The sequence below is a fragment of the Bufo gargarizans genome, chromosome 4 (genome assembly GCF_014858855.1).
Source record: "Bufo gargarizans isolate SCDJY-AF-19 chromosome 4, ASM1485885v1, whole genome shotgun sequence".
Lineage (NCBI taxonomy): Eukaryota > Metazoa > Chordata > Amphibia > Anura > Bufonidae > Bufo > Bufo gargarizans.
The window spans coordinates 143834212-143851822 of record NC_058083.1 but is presented as its reverse complement, the minus strand read 5'-3'; the positions used below and the strand labels follow the sequence as shown (position 1 = coordinate 143851822).

Here is a 17611-nt window from a genome sequence, read left to right as displayed (position 1 = left end):
TACTGCCCCAGCAGAACCAATTACCACAGTGCAGCACAATATACTGCCCCAGCAAAACCAAATACCACAAGGTAGCCCAAAATACTGGCCAAGCAGAACCAAATACCACAGTGCAGCACAAAAGCCACAGTATGAAACTATATGTCGTCCTGAGGACGACAATACAGTTGAGTTCAGGAGGACAGCTGCAGCCAGTGGCAAGGTGTATAAGTGCCTGATGCTCCTACATTAATTAATGCTGAGAGCATCAGATCTTTATATATTTGGCTGGTGGTCGAGGAGGGCCTGGGTTGCCCTCTTGGTATTGGCCCACTGGGAAATTTCCCTGTAGGGTCTACGGCCAGTCACCCCATGCTTCCCTTAATAAACTGGGAACTTGAGGATCTACCCAGAGGTACTCTCACACAGATTATACATTTAATGCCATACTTTGCTGGGCAGGTATTGAATTTTACCCTCCCTTTAAAATATATAAGGGACCCATCTATACAGATAATTTTTTGGGGGTGTGTACACCTTAGCTAAGTGGTCAAGAACTGACCTAATTTTAAATAGACGGTCAAATCTCAGTTCATTTCTGGACGAGTATGGGTGGGTTAATTTTCATTGTAATTCAGACTTTTGGGAAAATTATTTTGGGCACCATTAAATTTTAAAAATTCACAGGAAAAAAAAAAAGATTTTGAAAAAAACTATTTCTATGAAGCCCACAGTGTCAACCTGAGCTGCTCAGAAACTCAGGCCTTTGAGGCTGATAATCCTTAGGGGGTGGGGTCCATATGGGATTACTCTGGGTAGCTGCCATAGCTGTTATCCTGGGGTGCCATCTTGAGGGTCCCTCAACATTGGATGATGACAACAAGGAATAGGACAAGGGGAATGTAGGATCCTCTTCTCCCTCGCTGACTGTATCAGAGGCAGCGATGGAATATGCGTCCTCAGCTGAATACTGTCTTTGGGATGATTGGGACATATTTATTTCTATAGGGTTTTGTAAATGTGTATTATTTAACACATGTAAATCAGTGGCATACCTTCAATAAAGGCACGCCACGTGATTGCTACATGGCCCGGGGGAGCGTGGCTCAATGCTGATCTCCCGCCACTATGAGGAGCTCAGGACAAAGACATTAATATAGCTTCCATTGCACTGTAAACTCCTATGCACTGTGTGCCCCCTAGTGGTAGCTGCAAGGCAGACAGCTTTGTATATGTGAAGTGAAGCTGTTATCAATGTATTTATGCCACTTGTCTGGTGGAAAGATGCTGTTCAGGACTAGTGCCATATTTTTGAAGCACCTGTTCCACTTTTTCCAAAGTTGGATACGGTGGGTTAGGCAGAGGATGACTTTTTTTAAATTGCATTTTTTTAAATTAAAATTTCTTTTGTGTAATAGTAAAAATCAAAAATTCATTAGAAATCTGGAGCCCTGAGCTTTGCGTTCCTCATTGCCTGGGAGTGTTTGACGCATGTGTACTGGGAAATTTGTGGCACAGAGGGGGGCCATGCTGTTTTCCTATGGGGCCCTATGGGATCTGTGAACCTAGTAAATTGTGTATTAATTTTATTTATTCACATGTGTAGTGTGTTTAAACATGAAGGGTCTTGTAATACATTTGAAATACAATTTAGAAGAAAGAAAAAAAAATTAAATAAATTTATATACAAATTTACTAACAGAAAAAAATTGTATTTTACACAGTAAAAAAAAAAAAAAAAAACCTGCACCACAAACTGAGCATAGATACGATCAGAGATGGAGGTCACTGATCAGTGCTCAACGGGTGCAGGACACATGCAAGCAGATGTTTTGTGTGTATGCAAAAACCTGTAGTATAAAAATATACTACTGTAAAAAATCTGAACCAACACTTCTATCTACTCCAAACACTATTTTTTTTTTTTACACAAAATAAAACGTTGACCACAGATACAATCAGTAATGTACTGTACTGATTAGCAGCCGCAGGACACATGGAGGAAAGTTGGTGCAAAAAGAGAAGAGAAGACAGAAGCTCTTTATTAGCACCTCTGCCTTCTCCTTTACAATGATTGCTCTGTAGTGAATAAAGGAAGCGGCTACGATCACATTATTGTTGGGTGTACTGAAGGCAGGGCAGAGCTGCAGGGTCTTAGCAGACCGTCATTAGCTCTGCCTGTGTAAAACAGGCCATGTCCATAGCTTAGGGGAGCACAATACTTGGCTTACCCTGGGCACTGGCAAACCATGCTTACACCACTGATGGCAAGGAGCAGGAAGAAGTTAAAAGTTATATCTACGGACAAGAAATGGCTGAATGCAGCCAACTGTAGACTGAAGAGATGATTGATGTCCATATGAAAACAAAATCTATTAAGTCGGGATATATTGTGTAGGGCAGCACAAGGATCAGCACAGACACCAGGTTCAGTCCAGGATGCAGATATTGAAAGCCTGAGATGAGTGTGTACACAGTCATTCCCATGAAGATTTATGGGTCTCCCGGGACATTACAGGATGAGCTGTGCATTTTCCAATAGACAGTGAATTAAAATGGGAATGTTGCCCGTTTCTGGAATTTCATCTCCACCAGTGAGGCAGAATGCATTTACTTAGAGAAGAAGCATCTATCAGGTTACACAAAGGTGCCATCTGCTGCCTGAGTCATCAAGTCAAAGGGAAGAAATAAGGAATAGCACTTTGTTCTTTATGCCGGCTCATATTAGGAGATCCTATGGCTTGCCTATAGCTTGGGTAAATTCAAGTCTCCTCTATGCACTCCACTGATAATTGGATTTAAGATAGCTGTAGACTTTTGGAGCAGTCATGCCTAAACTGCCGAAGAAAGTTCTCTTCTGTCTGGCTGGCACACTGAGCTTCGCCTGTGCCCTGGCAATTGCAGCTGCATTAGGCATTCAGCTATGGGTGAAAGGAACAGTATTGTGTAAGACAGGAGCCCTCTTAGTTAATGCTACAGGAGATGAACTGCACATGTTCACTGGGGAGATCCAGTACGGCCTGTTCTACGGACAGCGGGTGAAGCAGTGTGGACTTGGTGGGAGACCGACTACATTTTCATGTAAGTAGCACCCTTGGTGTTGTGTCTTTGTGTCTTATTTGATATTATCGGACGAAATAAGCACTGTGCAGTTTTACATGCAAAACCTTAATATAGCTGAGAAAATGGGCATGGCACTTATGTTATAATTCATCTCCCAAATGTAAATCTAATTTTTGTCTATGGATATAGGGTATATGTATCCCTCTCCATAAACGTCCCCAAATCTGAACATTGCAGCAATAAGTCTACTATTGTCTGTGTGTGAGTTTCTGTTTATGTGGCTGGGTATGATGAGGCCTGGACAGTTGGGTCATTTCTTGAACCTATATACTTTATTCTAAGTATTGGGCTTTGGTTTAGGCTCGGGCTACACGATGCCTAATCGTGGCGCGTAAATCATAGTAAAAATGTAGTCGCAATGCGACTTCAATTGTCCCTTAAAGGAAAAATCATGTAAATGTGTGAATGTTGCAAATTTTAAGACAGGTGAAAGATTTGGGATGGACACAAGGTCACTGAAGACTTTTCCTCCATAATCATTAAAGTCGCCTTCTGACTGCAATTCGCACATCCCATGAGGCACAATGAGGCACAATCTATACGTTTAGGGCTCTGTCCATTATATTATAAATTGTCACAGGTATATATGTAAAGTAAAATATTCTTCTATAGCTGACACAGTTTCTGAGTACTATTCTATTTTCCTAATGCTTTCTCAAATATAATATTTGAGTTGTCTGGAGAAGATTTATGGGACAAATTCACTTAAATGTCACAAATGTGAATGTTTGTTTACTATATATTTGACTAATTGTTCCCAAAAACCAGCTGCAATCATTGACGTATATCATATAAAGCAACGCAATAAGGAGCAGGGTACTCTTTGCAAAAAATGGCATATTTTCTATATAAATCTAAAACTAGGTACATATTGTGTTCTGTAATTACAGCTGGCAAGCTGAATATACACCCACACACCACAGTATGCCTATACAGTTCCACTGGATTCTCAGTAATCCCCAATGTATTGGTATTCAAAAGTATTCATTTGTATTTTCAGTCCAGTTCAGGCTGTGGGATTCCAATGTCTAATTGGCAAAAATATTTCAAATTTTTTTTTTTTGTCATACATTTAACCCCTTAAGGACCAGGCTCATTTTCACCTTAAGGACCAGGCCATTTTTTGCAAATCTGACCAGTGTCACTTTAAGTGCTCATAACTTTAAAACGCTTCGACTTACCCAGGCCGTTCTGAGATTGTTTTTTCGTCACATATTGTACTTCATGACACTGCTAAAATTGGGTCAAAAAAGTTAATTTTTTTGCATAAAAAAATACATTTTTTACCAAAAATTTTGAAAAATTAGCAAATTTCAAAGTTTCAGTTTCTCTACTTCTGTAATACATAGTAATACCCCCAAAAATTGTGATGACTTTACATTCCCCATATGTCTACTTCATGTTTGAATTGTTTTGGGAATGATATTTTATTTTTTGGGGATGTTACAATGCTTAGAAGTTTAGAAGCAAAATTTGAAATTTTTGAGAAATCTTCAAAATCCCACTTTTTATGGACCAGTTCAGGTTTGCAGTCATATTGTGAGGCTTAGATAATAGAAACCTCCCAAAAATGACCCCATTCTAGAAACTACACCCCTCAAGGTATTCAAAACTGTTTTTTCAAACTTTATTAACCCTTTAGGTCTTCCACAAGAGTTGATGGCAGATGGAGAAACAATTTTGAAATTTCTATTTTTTGGAAAATTTTCCAATATAATCAATTTTTTCCAGGAGTAAAACAAGGGTTAACTGCCAAACAACACTCAAAATGGGTTGACCTGATTCTGTAGTTTGCAGAAACACCCCATATGTGGTCGTAAACTACTGTTTGGCCGAACGGTAGCACATAGAAGGAGGGGAACACCATATGGGTTTTGGAAGGCAGATTTTGCAGGACTGGTTTTGTTTATACCATGTCCCATTTGAAGCCCCCTGTTGCACCCCTAGAATAGAAATTTCAAAAAAGTGACTCCATCTAAGAAAGTACACCCCTCAAGGTATTCAAAACTGGGTTTACAAACTTTGTTAACCCTTTAGGTGTTCCACAAGAGTTAATGGCAGATGGAGAAACAATTTTGAAATTTCTATTTTTTGGAAAATTTTCCAATATAATCAATTTTTTCCAGGAGTAAAACAAGGGTTAACTGCCAAACAACACTCAAAATGGGTTGCCCTGATTCTGTAGTTTGCAAAAACACCCCATATGTGGTCGTAAACTACTGTTTGGCCGAACGGTAGCACATAGAAGGAGGGGAACACCATATGGGTTTTGGAAGGCAGATTTTGCAGGACTGGTTTTGTTTATACCATGTCCCATTTGAAGCCCCCTGTTGCACCCCTAGAATAGAAATTTCAAAAAAGTGACTCCATCTAAGAAAGTACACCCCTCAAGGTATTCAAAACTGGGTTTACAAACTTTGTTAACCCTTTAGGTGTTCCACAAGAGTTAATGGCAGATGGAGAAACAATTTTGAAATTTCTATTTTTTGGAAAATTTTCCAATATAATCAATTTTTTCCAGGAGTAAAACAAGGGTTAACTGCCAAACAACACTCAAAATGGGTTGCCCTGATTCTGTAGTTTGCAAAAACACCCCATATGTGGTCGTAAACTACTGTTTGGCCGAACGGTAGCACATAGAAGGAGGGGAACACCATATGGGTTTTGGAAGGCAGATTTTGCAGGACTGGTTTTGTTTATACCATGTCCCATTTGAAGCCCCCTGTTGCACCCCTAGAATAGAAATTTCAAAAAAGTGACTCCATCTAAGAAAGTACACCCCTCAAGGTATTCAAAACTGGGTTTACAAACTTTGTTAACCCTTTAGGTGTTCCACAAGAGTTAATGGCAGATGGAGAAACAATTTTGAAATTTCTATTTTTTGGAAAATTTTCCAATATAATCAATTTTTTCCAGGAGTAAAACAAGGGTTAACTGCCAAACAACACTCAAAATGGGTTGCCCTGATTCTGTAGTTTGCAAAAACACCCCATATGTGGTCGTAAACTACTGTTTGGCCGAACGGTAGCACATAGAAGGAGGGGAACACCATATGGGTTTTGGAAGGCAGATTTTGCAGGACTGGTTTTGTTTATACCATGTCCCATTTGAAGCCCCCTGTTGCACCCCTAGAATAGAAATTTCAAAAAAGTGACTCCATCTAAGAAAGTACACCCCTCAAGGTATTCAAAACTGGGTTTACAAACTTTGTTAACCCTTTAGGTGTTCCACAAGAGTTAATGGCAGATGGAGAAACAATTTAGAAATTTCTATTTTTTGGAAAATTTTCCAATATAATCAATTTTTTCCAGGAGTAAAACAAGGGTTAACTGCCAAACAACACTCAAAATGGGTTGCCCTGATTCTGTAGTTTGCAAAAACACCCCATATGTGGTCGTAAACTACTGTTTGGCTAAACGGCAGGACATAGAAGAAGGGGAACGCCATACGGTTTTTGGAAGGCAGATTTTGCTGGACTGGTTTATTTACACCATGTACCCTTTCAAGCCCCCTGATGCACCCCTAGAGTAGAAACTCCATAAAAGTGACCCCATCTAGGAAACTACGGGATAAGGTGGTTGTTGTTTTGGGACAATTTTTGGGGTAAATTAGATTTTTGGTTGCTCTATATTACTCTTTTTTGAGGCAATGTAACAAAAAAATTTAATACTAAAATTGTTTCTACATTCGCTATTTAGTTTTGTGGAACACCTAAAGGGTTAACATAGTTTGTAAAGTAATTTTTGAATACCTTGAGGGGTGTAGTTTCTTAGATGGGGTCACTTTTTTGGAGTTTCTAGTCTAGGCTACATCAGGGGGGGCTTCTAATGGGACATGGTGTAAAAAAAAAAAACTGTCCATCAAAATCTGCCTTCCAGAAACCGTATGGAGTTCCCTTCGTTCTATGCCCTGCCGTGCGGCTATATAGCCATTTACGACCACATATGGGGTGTTTCTGCAAACTACAGAATTGGGGCAATAAATGTTTAGTTTTGTTTGGCTGTTAACCCTTGCTTTATTACCGGCAAAATGGATTTAAATTTAAATTTTGCCCAAAAATAGGTGTTTTGGCACCGTTTTTATTTTATATTTTTAACACCGTTCATCCGAGGCGTTTGGTAAAAAGTTATTTTTATAGCGACGACTTTTACGCACGCGACGATGCCCAATATGTATGGCTCTCAGACTTTGGAGACACTAAGCAGGCATCCTAAAACTGCGGCCCTCCAGATGTTGTAAAACTACAATTCCCACCATGCCCTGATGATGGCTGTAGGTTGTCTGGGCATGCTGGGAGTTATAGTTTTACAACATCTGGAGGGCCGCAGTTTGAGGATGCCTGCACTAAAACTAATATTTTTTGGGGAAAGAAAAATTGTTTTCGTGTCTCCAAAGTCTGAGAGCCATAGTGTTTTATGTTCTCTAGTGAACTGTTGGGGATTATAAAAATTTAGTACTCCATGGAAGTGTGATACTCCCTGAAGCAATCGATAATGCAGAGGCCCGGATGATCGGGGCACGTGTCACATTGAGTTGTGGTGTCCTTCCGTATCCCCCTCTTGTGACACACTCTGCACTTTTTTTGGGTTCGTCCCTTCTTTCCAGTATGGGGGACCACACCTGGAAAGTGTTGGCCAGGGACGATCCGGGCGCCTCCAGTTCCCGAGGTACTCCGGCCTGCTCTTTCCCGGTCCGAAAAGATCAGGTCTTTGAGGACTGCCTCATAGAATTGGAGGAATGTCCCTGTGCTGCCAGCGCTTCGGGATAGTACAAAAGAGTTGTACATGGCAACCTGCACCATGTAGACCGCAACTTTTTTGTACCATGCCCGGGTTTTGCGCATGGCGTTATATGGCGTGAGGACTTGATCAGAGAGATCAACTCCTCCCATATACCGATTGTAGTCGACGATACAATCGGGCTTGAGGACCGTTGCCGCGGTACCTCGCACAGGGACTGGGGTGGTGCTGTTACCGTGGATTGTGGACAGCATAAGGACATCCCTCTTGTCCTTATACCTGACCAGCAACAGGTTTCCACTGGTAAGTGCACGGGTCTCACCCCTGGGGATAGGTACCTGGAGGGGGTAGGCAGGGAGGCCGCGTTGATTTTTCCGCACGGTCCCACAAGCGAACGTGGATCTGGCGGCAAGGGACCTGAACAAGGGAATGCTGGTATAAAAGTTGTCCACGTACAAGTGGTAACCCTTATCCAGCAGTGGGTACATAAGGTCCCACACGAGTTTCCCGGTAACACCCAGAGTGGGGGGACATTCTGGTGGTTGAATCCGGGAATCTCGCCCCTCGTACACACGAAATTTGTAAGTGTACCCTGAGGTACTCTCACAAATTTTGTATAGCTTCACGCCATACCTCGCCCGCTTTGTGGGAATGTATTGGCGGAAACTGAGTCTCCCCTTGAACGCAACGAGAGACTCATCAACCGCGACCTCCCTTCCAGGTACGTAGGCCTGCTGAAATGTGGCCCCAAAGTGATCGATGACCGGCCGTATCTTGTACAGCCGGTCATAGGCAGGATCACCTCGGGGGGGACATGCTGCATTATCGGAATAATGCAGACATTTCCGGATGGCCTCAAACCGGTGACGTGTCATGACCATACTGTACAGTGGGGTCTGGTATAGGACGTCCCCACTCCAGTATTGCCTGACACTGGGTTTTTGGACTAGACCCATATGCAGCACGAGGCCCCAAAATGTCCTCATCTCGGCTGCACTGACCGGCGTCCAGCCACCGGGTCTAGCCAAAACTGAGCCTGGGTTTTGAGCGACGAACTGTTGGGCGTACAGATTCGTCTGCTCCACCATCAAATTCACCAGTGGGTTACTGAAAAAAAAACTAAAAAAGTCTATTTCAGTAAACCCCACTGTGGGAATCTGGATTCCAGGATTGCCAGCGAAATCCGGAATCTCAGGCTCAAAGTCCACTGGGGGACACCAGCTAAGTTCATCGGCAGGGGGCTCCGGTGAACTTATTTGGTGGGCCGGGAAACCAGTACGAACCCCAGGGCGGCTCGTACTAGGGTGGGCCACAGGATCCCTAGCATGTGTGGCCCCTGGCTCCGCCTGGCGGCGTCTCCGCTGCCCTGGTGGCTCATCGTCATCCGATGATGATGAGGAGGATGCGGATGACAAAAGGAACGTGGGGTCATCCTCATCCTCACTGGGGCTCTCAGAGTCGGAGGCAATCTGGGCATATGCCTCCTCGGCTGAGAACACCCGGCGGGCCATGGGTGTGTGTGTGTGCGTGTGTATGTGCGTGCGTGTAAACCTTTATTCTATGTGCGTGTGTGTGGGGGCACGGGTGTTCACGTACTAAAAAGTCCAGGCAAAAAAAATGGGCAAGTGTTAGAAAAAAAAAAAAAAAAAAAAAGTTCAAACTTGCTGATCTGCGGTTCAACGCTGATCAGCGGTCGGTGGGGTGGTGGGGCGGGCGATGCGCTAACAGTGGACGGACGCTAAAAAGTGCCGGCCAGTCAGCGCACGCAGAAAAAAAAAAATGTGGTGGTGGGGGAAGGGTCTGGTGGTGGGGGGAGGGGGTTGGTGGGTGGGGGGGGGGGGGCTGGTGGTGGGGGGGGGGGGCTGGTGGTGGGGGGGATGCGGGGGGGGCAAGTGGCGTGGGGTCTGGGGTCTGAAAGTTGTAAAAAAAAAAAGTTTGGAATAAATGTGTTTTTTTTTTTTTTTTTTTCTCTAACTTTTCCCTTCTTTCCCTGCCTAACGGTGCCTCTCCCTCACTGACCCTAACCTACCTGGGTGGCGATGGGTGCAGGAGGGTGATGGATGCCGATTTAGGGGGACACAGGAGCTGGTGCTGGACGATGCTGCACGGTCAGGGTGCTGGACAGGAAGAGGAGGGGAGAGAGGAGCGCAGGAAGTTTGAATCTCGCGCCTCTCTCCCCTGCACCAATCAGCACCCTGGACAGCGGCGTTCAGCACCAGGGCCAGCTCCGCCTCTGCAAATCCTCGGACTGCGATTGGTGGTGTAAAATTACGCCACCGATCGCAGTCTTTTTCCGGTTCATCGGGTCACAGGACACCCGAATGGACCGGAAACGCAGAAAACCGCCGGTCTGAATTGACCTGCGGTTTTCTGCGATCGCCGATACGGGGGGGTCCAATGACCCCCCCCTGCGTTGTTACGGGATGCCGGCTGAATGATTTCAGCCGGCGTCCCGTTCCGATTAACCCCTGCGGCGCCGGAATGCAGATTTTAAGTCAGGACGTACCGGTACGTCCTCGGTCCTTAAGGACTCGGGAAATAGGGCGTACCGGTACGTCCTCGGTCCTTAAGGGGTTAAATATTCAAGTTTATGGGTGTTTGTGTCATGGGATTTTCCCATATAAATTGCACAGTACATTACGATGACATAATTCCTTGGGGTAAGCTCATATCTGCGACCAGTAACTCCAGTAGTCTGTTCCAGCAGAGACGCAGACTACCGGAGTTACCGTATCCAGCATAGCCAGCCATTATAGTGAATTGGGACCTGGAGGGGAACCTGTGGTTTTCCAGCATAAATGCCGGCTTTATGCTGGAAAAATAGCACAGTAACTCCAGTAGTCTTTTTTTTGCAGAGGAGCAAACTAACGGAGTTACTGTAACCATCGGAAAGCCGGCATTTAGGCTAGGTCTTCACGAGGACATTTGTCGCGCGACAAAAAGGGCACAACTACACTGCAACATTTGTTGCACCAATATCATGCGCCAATTTTTATAATGGTAGTCTATGGTGTCGCACTGCAACATGCGACATGCTGCGACTGCAACACGACAGTCGCAGAAAAATCCATCTCGCATTGCAGTCGCAGCATGTCGCATGATGCAGTGCGACACCATAGACTACTATTATAAAAATTGTTGCGTGACATTGGTGCGACAAATGTCGTCATGTAGACCTATCCTTATGCTACGCCAGATATGGCAACTCTGGTACTCAAATATATATTTTAAAAGTATCACGTATGCAGTGTTGTTTTTGCAGTTTTTGGCCAAATAGTGTTTGATCACAGCTGATTTTTTTAAATGGCCTTTTTTTTATGTCCTGCACTTTCATATAGGAAAAAGAAAAACTGTTTGCCTATAAGCCATTAAAAACCGCAACACACGTGTTTTTTCATGCAGGATAAGAAAATCAATGGATGTCTACGGGACAAAAACACCACACCACAAACAGATCACAATGCGTTTAAAAAAAAAATGCTTCTGAGAGACAAACATAACTCCAGGGTCAACAAGCGTCCCTGTTTGTATTGCGTTAAAAAAAAGCCTAAGATTTCACTTTCTAAGGGCTCATGCACACGACCATATGTATTTTGCAGTCCACAAAAAATACGGATGACGTCCGTGTGCATTCTGTATTTTGCGGAACGGAACAGCTGGCCCCTAACAGAACAGTCCTATCCTTGTCCGTTATGCGGATAATAATAGGACATGTTCTATTTTTTGCGGAAAGGAAATATGGACATACGGAAACGGAATGCACACAGAGTAACTTCAGTTTTTTTTGCAGACCCACTGGAATGAATGGTTCCGCATAAGGTCTGAAAAAAACCCAGAACGGACACGGAAAGAAAATATGTTCGTGTGCATGAGCCCTAAACTGTACTTGTACTAACTGTACTACGTGAAGTGAAATGAACACACAAATGCGTATAGATACATTTACACTTCATACCTTGCCTGATTTATTTTTTTGCCTCCCACATGCTGCTCGAAGTGTAAGGCCTCTTGCACACTACCGTGCTGTTCTATGCAGTCCGCAAACCACGGATCCCCAAAAAACGGAAGCCGCCCGTGTGCCTTCCGCAATTTGCGGAACAGAACAGGCGGCCCATTGTAGAAATGCCTATTCTTGTCTGCAAAACGGACAAGAATAGGACATGCTATATTTTTTTTGCGGGGCCTCGAAACGAAGCAACGGATGCGGACAGCACACAGAAGTGAATGGGTCCGGATCCAAGCCGCAAAAACTGTGGCTCGGATGCGGACCATAACTACGGTCCTGTGCATGAGGCCTAAAATCTGCATGTTCCCTGTGAGGCTCTCTCTAAAAAGTGATGGAAACCTTAATGGTAAATCCCAATCAAGGCACATATGAGGCTGATTTAAGGCTAATGTTTTATATGTTAGTCTTAGGGGGTCCTTTATTATACAGAAATACGCCTATAATAGGTGTATTTCTGGAGCAGATTGTGGCGCAAAGGTTATTTGTACCGAAATATGCAACTTTTTCCAACTGACGCCAGGTCTAAAAGAGTGGGCATGGCGTGGGTGGGGAAGGGGTCAGGCTGGTAGCCCCGTCTCATTCATAATTTTCTACACCTGGTTTAGGCATAGAAAATGGTCTAAATGTAAAAGAAGGAGGCTGTCTTCCATTTAGAACTGGAGCTGGATGCGCCAAAGTTATGTAGAGGCCTGCAGCTCTTCATAACTTCAGCGGATCCACTGCCAGATATAGGGGTTATTAAGACTGCTGTCTAAAACGCTGATCTTAATAAATGACCCCCTTATTTCTGTCTTTATGGCATAAGATGCACTTGGCCGTCCATTTTTTTAGAAGTGGTGAGCCAGCGTAAAATCACCAAAATGTCCCAAAATGTGTGAGTTTTTGCTGGTAGAAAGCTGTCATAAGTGGTTCAATAAATCCCCTCCTCGGAATAGACTGTTTTCTAAGTAGAGAAGTAGAACAGTAAAAGCAATTACCTGCCGAGCAGTATTGATTGAAATAGGTATTGAATACTGCTGCTAAATTGGTCATTGACGATTTGCGGAGAGCAATTATCTGTCCTGAGCCCCGAGATCAGTTATGTCCTCATATTGTCTGTAGTTGCTAATATATATATAGTCCAGAAATATATATATGGGCTGCTGGTGCCGCCATTTTTCTCAAGTATATATATTTCTGTGGAAGATATATAACTTTTGTGCCATTTTCCTTTACGTATTACTTATTAAGTATCAACAAATTCCAGAAGTTATGCAACGCTAGGTAACTATATACTGAGAGCCTGGCGTGCTGTAATAGGATAGTGAGATTATTATCTAACACTGTCAGAGCTGCATTTAGACTTCATGCTGCCAGAGCCATGCTGTCACAGTGGGGAGTGGGGTAAACCCCCACCGTACATTGTCAGGTATAACGTGGAAGCAGCTACGCCAGGATCATTGCGACCCTAATCCTCACCCTAACGCCTAACCGTATGAGCGGACTTTGATAGTAGGACGGCTCATACCCTGGATACCTTTGGCCCTGAGAATCCCTCACATAGGAGCAGGGGAGAGACGACCTGTTCTTCCCAGACAAATGACCTAGCTGCAGGGAAAAGTAGAAGACTGAATACAGCAACAGAGTCGGCAGGTAAGAACACCAGACAACACGGTTACCTGCCACTGCCACAACGACTGAAACCCGTGCATACGTACAGGAGCCCACACACCAAACAGGACTCCGTACAAACGACACCACACAGGTATCCAGCACACCTGATACTGCCTGGGCCCCATCCAGCAAGGTGCACGGCAGCCCCAAGCAGCACTGCATACAGACTTATGGTTCACCCCTCCGGGAAACAAGCCCCCTTACGGAGGTAGACAAGTAAATGTCTAGCATACATGCTGGATGACAACACCAAACACACCAAGCATGGAATAAAGCTAGACATAACACACCACATACCTAACCCCACACCAAACATACACCACATGTAAGGGAGGGAAGACATAGCTGGAGAACTCGGGATGACATCAATGTCCTACAATGTGGCCCTCAAGGACTAGGCAGACAGAACACCCTGGACTGGAGCAGAGCTCCAGCACCAACGACGGCTAGAGTACCACTGACTCCAGCCAGGAAGCCACAGATAATGAAACCCAAGTGACCACACCCAGTCATGGAGTTAACTCTTTCAGCACCAGACAGAGGGAGGAAACCACTAAAAGGGGAAGTACACACACCAGCCCACAGGCAACAGCATGCGTGGCAACCATGTCACTGCACACACAGCAAAAGCCAAGACACTGCCACGACATGTAATAACAGCAACACGTTGACACCGGCAACAGCATGCGTGGCAACAGTGTCACGGCGCACACAGCAAAGGCCATGACCAATGCCCCCTCCCCATACAATTTAGACAACAGTGACTGCTAGCCTTTGGCGATTTAGGTGTGATGAAACTACAACTCACAGCATTCTCCTTTCATTTCTATGGAGTTGTGAGAACAGCCAAGCAAGTGTACAGGGAGTCGTAGTTTAAGTGCCGGAGGTTAGCCATCACAGTGTCAGCTATACCTCACAACTCTCCCATATACATGCACGCTTAATTGAAAGCCACATTTTGGGTCCTATTAACCCCTTAAGGATCCACGCCGTACATGTAGCTAAACGTGACTTAAGGACCAGCGCTGTACCGGCGCAAGGTCCGCCGACTGCTGGGGCAGGATCGCGGGTGAATCGGGGCACCATGGCTGCTCTTACAGGAAGGCATCCATGCCGGGTAAGGGCAGCATGATGTCTTTTCACCCCCCTGCAGCTCCAAGCTCTAAGATTGGCCGGCCAATGAAGACCGGCACATCGCAGCGCCAGAAGCAGAAGGAATCTGCGGGGCGGGGGGGTGGGGTCATGGGAAGGTGACTGGTGATGAACTAGTCAGCACTGGTCTCATCCGAGGTCAGACAGAGGACTCCAGTGTTTGGTGTCCCCTGCCAGCGTTGTGATTAGCTGGAACACTCCAGCTAATGGCAGCGCTATAGCAGCACAGGAAAGGGCAGAACCTCTCTGCAGGCACCCATTATAGCTGGTGACTGCATGCAGAGAGGTTCTGTGCTTCTCTATGCTGCTTGTTAGCATGCTGGGACTTGTGGTGCACCACCACTGCGATTTAAGCTTTTCCTGCTGAAAGAAGAAAGAGAAAAAGAAGAAGAACATCTGGAATTGCTGCACTGATTATTTATTTGCAGCTGTTGTAGATCCCTAAACCACCCTCTATCCCTGTCCGGATTTTGAGGGCAGCTTCAGAATACAGATAGACGGTGCAGGCTTTACTGAACTAGATTTTTTCAAAATCTTCTTCTCTGAAGATTTTGTAAATTTATTGATGGCCCAAACCAATTTATACGTCCAACAATTTATTGCTCAGAATCCTACATTGGCATACGCTAGACCCCTAGGTTGGACCCCAGTAAGTTCAGCAGAGATGATGAAGTTTTGGGGACTCGTGCTGCATATAGGCGTTGTAAAGAAGGTAAACGTTAGACAATATTGGAGTTCAGACATTTTCTACCAGACTCTAATTTACAGTAAGACCATGACCCGGAAGCGATTTGAGTCAAGTCGGAAACTCCTACACTACAACGACAATGCACAGTGCCCACTATTGATGATCGAGCACCAAAGTATTCAGGTGTTCGGCCAGAACACATTGCTATATTCGTGTTCTCGGCCGAGCACCCGAGTATAATGGAAGTCAACCAGGCACCCCCTGCTCTGAAGAGGGGAGGGTGCCTGGTCCATTGTAAAAAGTCAGAAAGTGACAGAAACACCACCGAAATGGATCGGGAACAGCATGGGGATGATGTCTGGATTCATCTTTGACTCCCAGGTCTGCTGGGAACCATATTGTCCGAGTTGTACGCCACTTTTACAGACTGACAAAAATACGCACACAAAACCCCACCCAAAAAAACATTCTTCCCTGTACAGGTCCTTCTAAAATAATTAGCATATTGTGATAAAGTTCATTATTTTCTGTAATGTACTGATAAACATTAGACTTTCATATATTTTAGATTCATTACACACCAACTGAAGTAGTTCAAGCCTTTTATTGTTTTAATATTGATGATTTTGGCATACAGCTCATGAAAACCCAAAATTCCTATCTAAAAAAATTAGCATATCATGAAAAGGTTCTCTAAACGAGCTATTAACCTAATCATCTGAATCAACTAATTAACTCTAAACACCTGCAAAAGATTCCTGAGGCTTTTAAAAACTCCCAGCCTGGTTCATTACTCAAAACCGCAATCATGGGTAAGACTGCCGACCTGACTGCTGTCCAGAAGGCCATCATTGACACCCTCAAGCAAGAGAGGTAAGACACAGAAATACATTTCTGAACGAATAGGCTGTTCCCAGAGTGCTGTATCAAGGCACCTCAGTGGGAAGTCTGTGGGAAGGAAAAAGTGTGGCAGAAAACGCTGCACAACGAGAAGAGGTGACCGGACCCTGAGGAAGATTGTGGAGAAGGACCGATTCCAGACCTTGGGGGACCTGCGGAAGCAGTGGACTGAGTCTGGAGTAGAAACATCCAGAGCCACCAGTGTACAGGCGTGTGCAGGAAATGGGCTACAGGTGCCGCATTCCCCAGGTCAAGCCACTTTTGAACCAGAAACAGCGACAGAAGCGCCTGACCTGGGCTACAGAGAAGCAGCACTGGACTGTTGCATGTCATTCGGAAATCAAGGTGCCAGAGTCTGGAGGAAGACTGGGGAGAGGGAAATGCCAAAATGCCTGAAGTCCAGTGTCAAGTACCCACAGTCAGTGATGGTCTGGGGTGTCATGTCAGCTGCTGGTGTTGGTCCACTGTGTTTTATCAAGGGCAGGGTCAATGCAGCTAGCTATCAGGAGATTTTGGAGCACTTCATGCTTCCATCTGCTGAAAAGCTTTATGTAGATGAAGATTTCATTTTTCAGCACGACCTGGCACCTGCTCACAGTGCCAAAACCACTGGTAAATGGTTTACTGACCATGGTATTACTATGCTCAATTGGCCTGCCAACTCTCCTGACCTGAACCCCATAGAGAATCTGTGTGATATTGGGAAGAGAAAGTTGAGAGACGCAAGACCCAACACTCTGGATGAGCTTAAGGCCGCTATCGAAGCATCCTGGGCCTCCATAACACCTCAGCAGTGCCACAGGCTGATTGCCTCCATGCCACGCCGCATTGAAGCAGTCATTTCTGCAAAAGGATTCCCGACCAAGTATTGAGTGCATAACTGAACATAATTATTTGAAGGTTGACTTTTTTTGTATTAAAAACACTTTTCTTTTATTGCTCGGATGAAATATGCTAATTTTTTTAGATAGGAAATTTGGGTTTTCATGAGCTGTATGCCAAAATCATCAATATTAAAACAATAAAAGACTTGAACTACTTCAGTTGGTGTGTAATGAATCTAAAATATATGAAAGTCTAATGTTTATCAGTACATTACAGAAAATAATGAACTTTATCACAATATGCTAATTTTTTGAGAAGGACCTGTATATTCAATTGTATATAAAGTGCAAGTGCTGCAAAAGATTACAAGCAAGATGCACTACGAAACAGAATTAATATCACATAAAGGGGGGCATCATACACACCCTTGAAAAATTATGATTGATGGCCTGCTGGTGACCCTCAAAAACATTTGAAGCAAGGGCCTACTGATCTTACCATCTAAAACCTTAGGGGCGAGGGCCTGCTGCCACATTGGTGACTCTA

At 44.4% G+C, this 17611-nt stretch overlaps 1 protein-coding gene across 2 annotated transcripts in view; it reads left to right on the top strand.

Annotated features, from left to right (window-relative positions):
• Positions 1-2807: 2807 nt before the first annotated feature.
• The window catches only part of CLRN1 (clarin 1), a 66467-nt gene continuing 51663 nt past the window's right edge, over positions 2808-17611 (top strand). For both annotated transcript variants that reach the window (XM_044292196.1, XM_044292195.1), the window contains exon 1: positions 2808-3060. In XM_044292196.1, coding sequence (XP_044148131.1) covers positions 2808-3060 — 253 coding nt within the window. The remainder of the gene's footprint in view (positions 3061-17611) is intronic.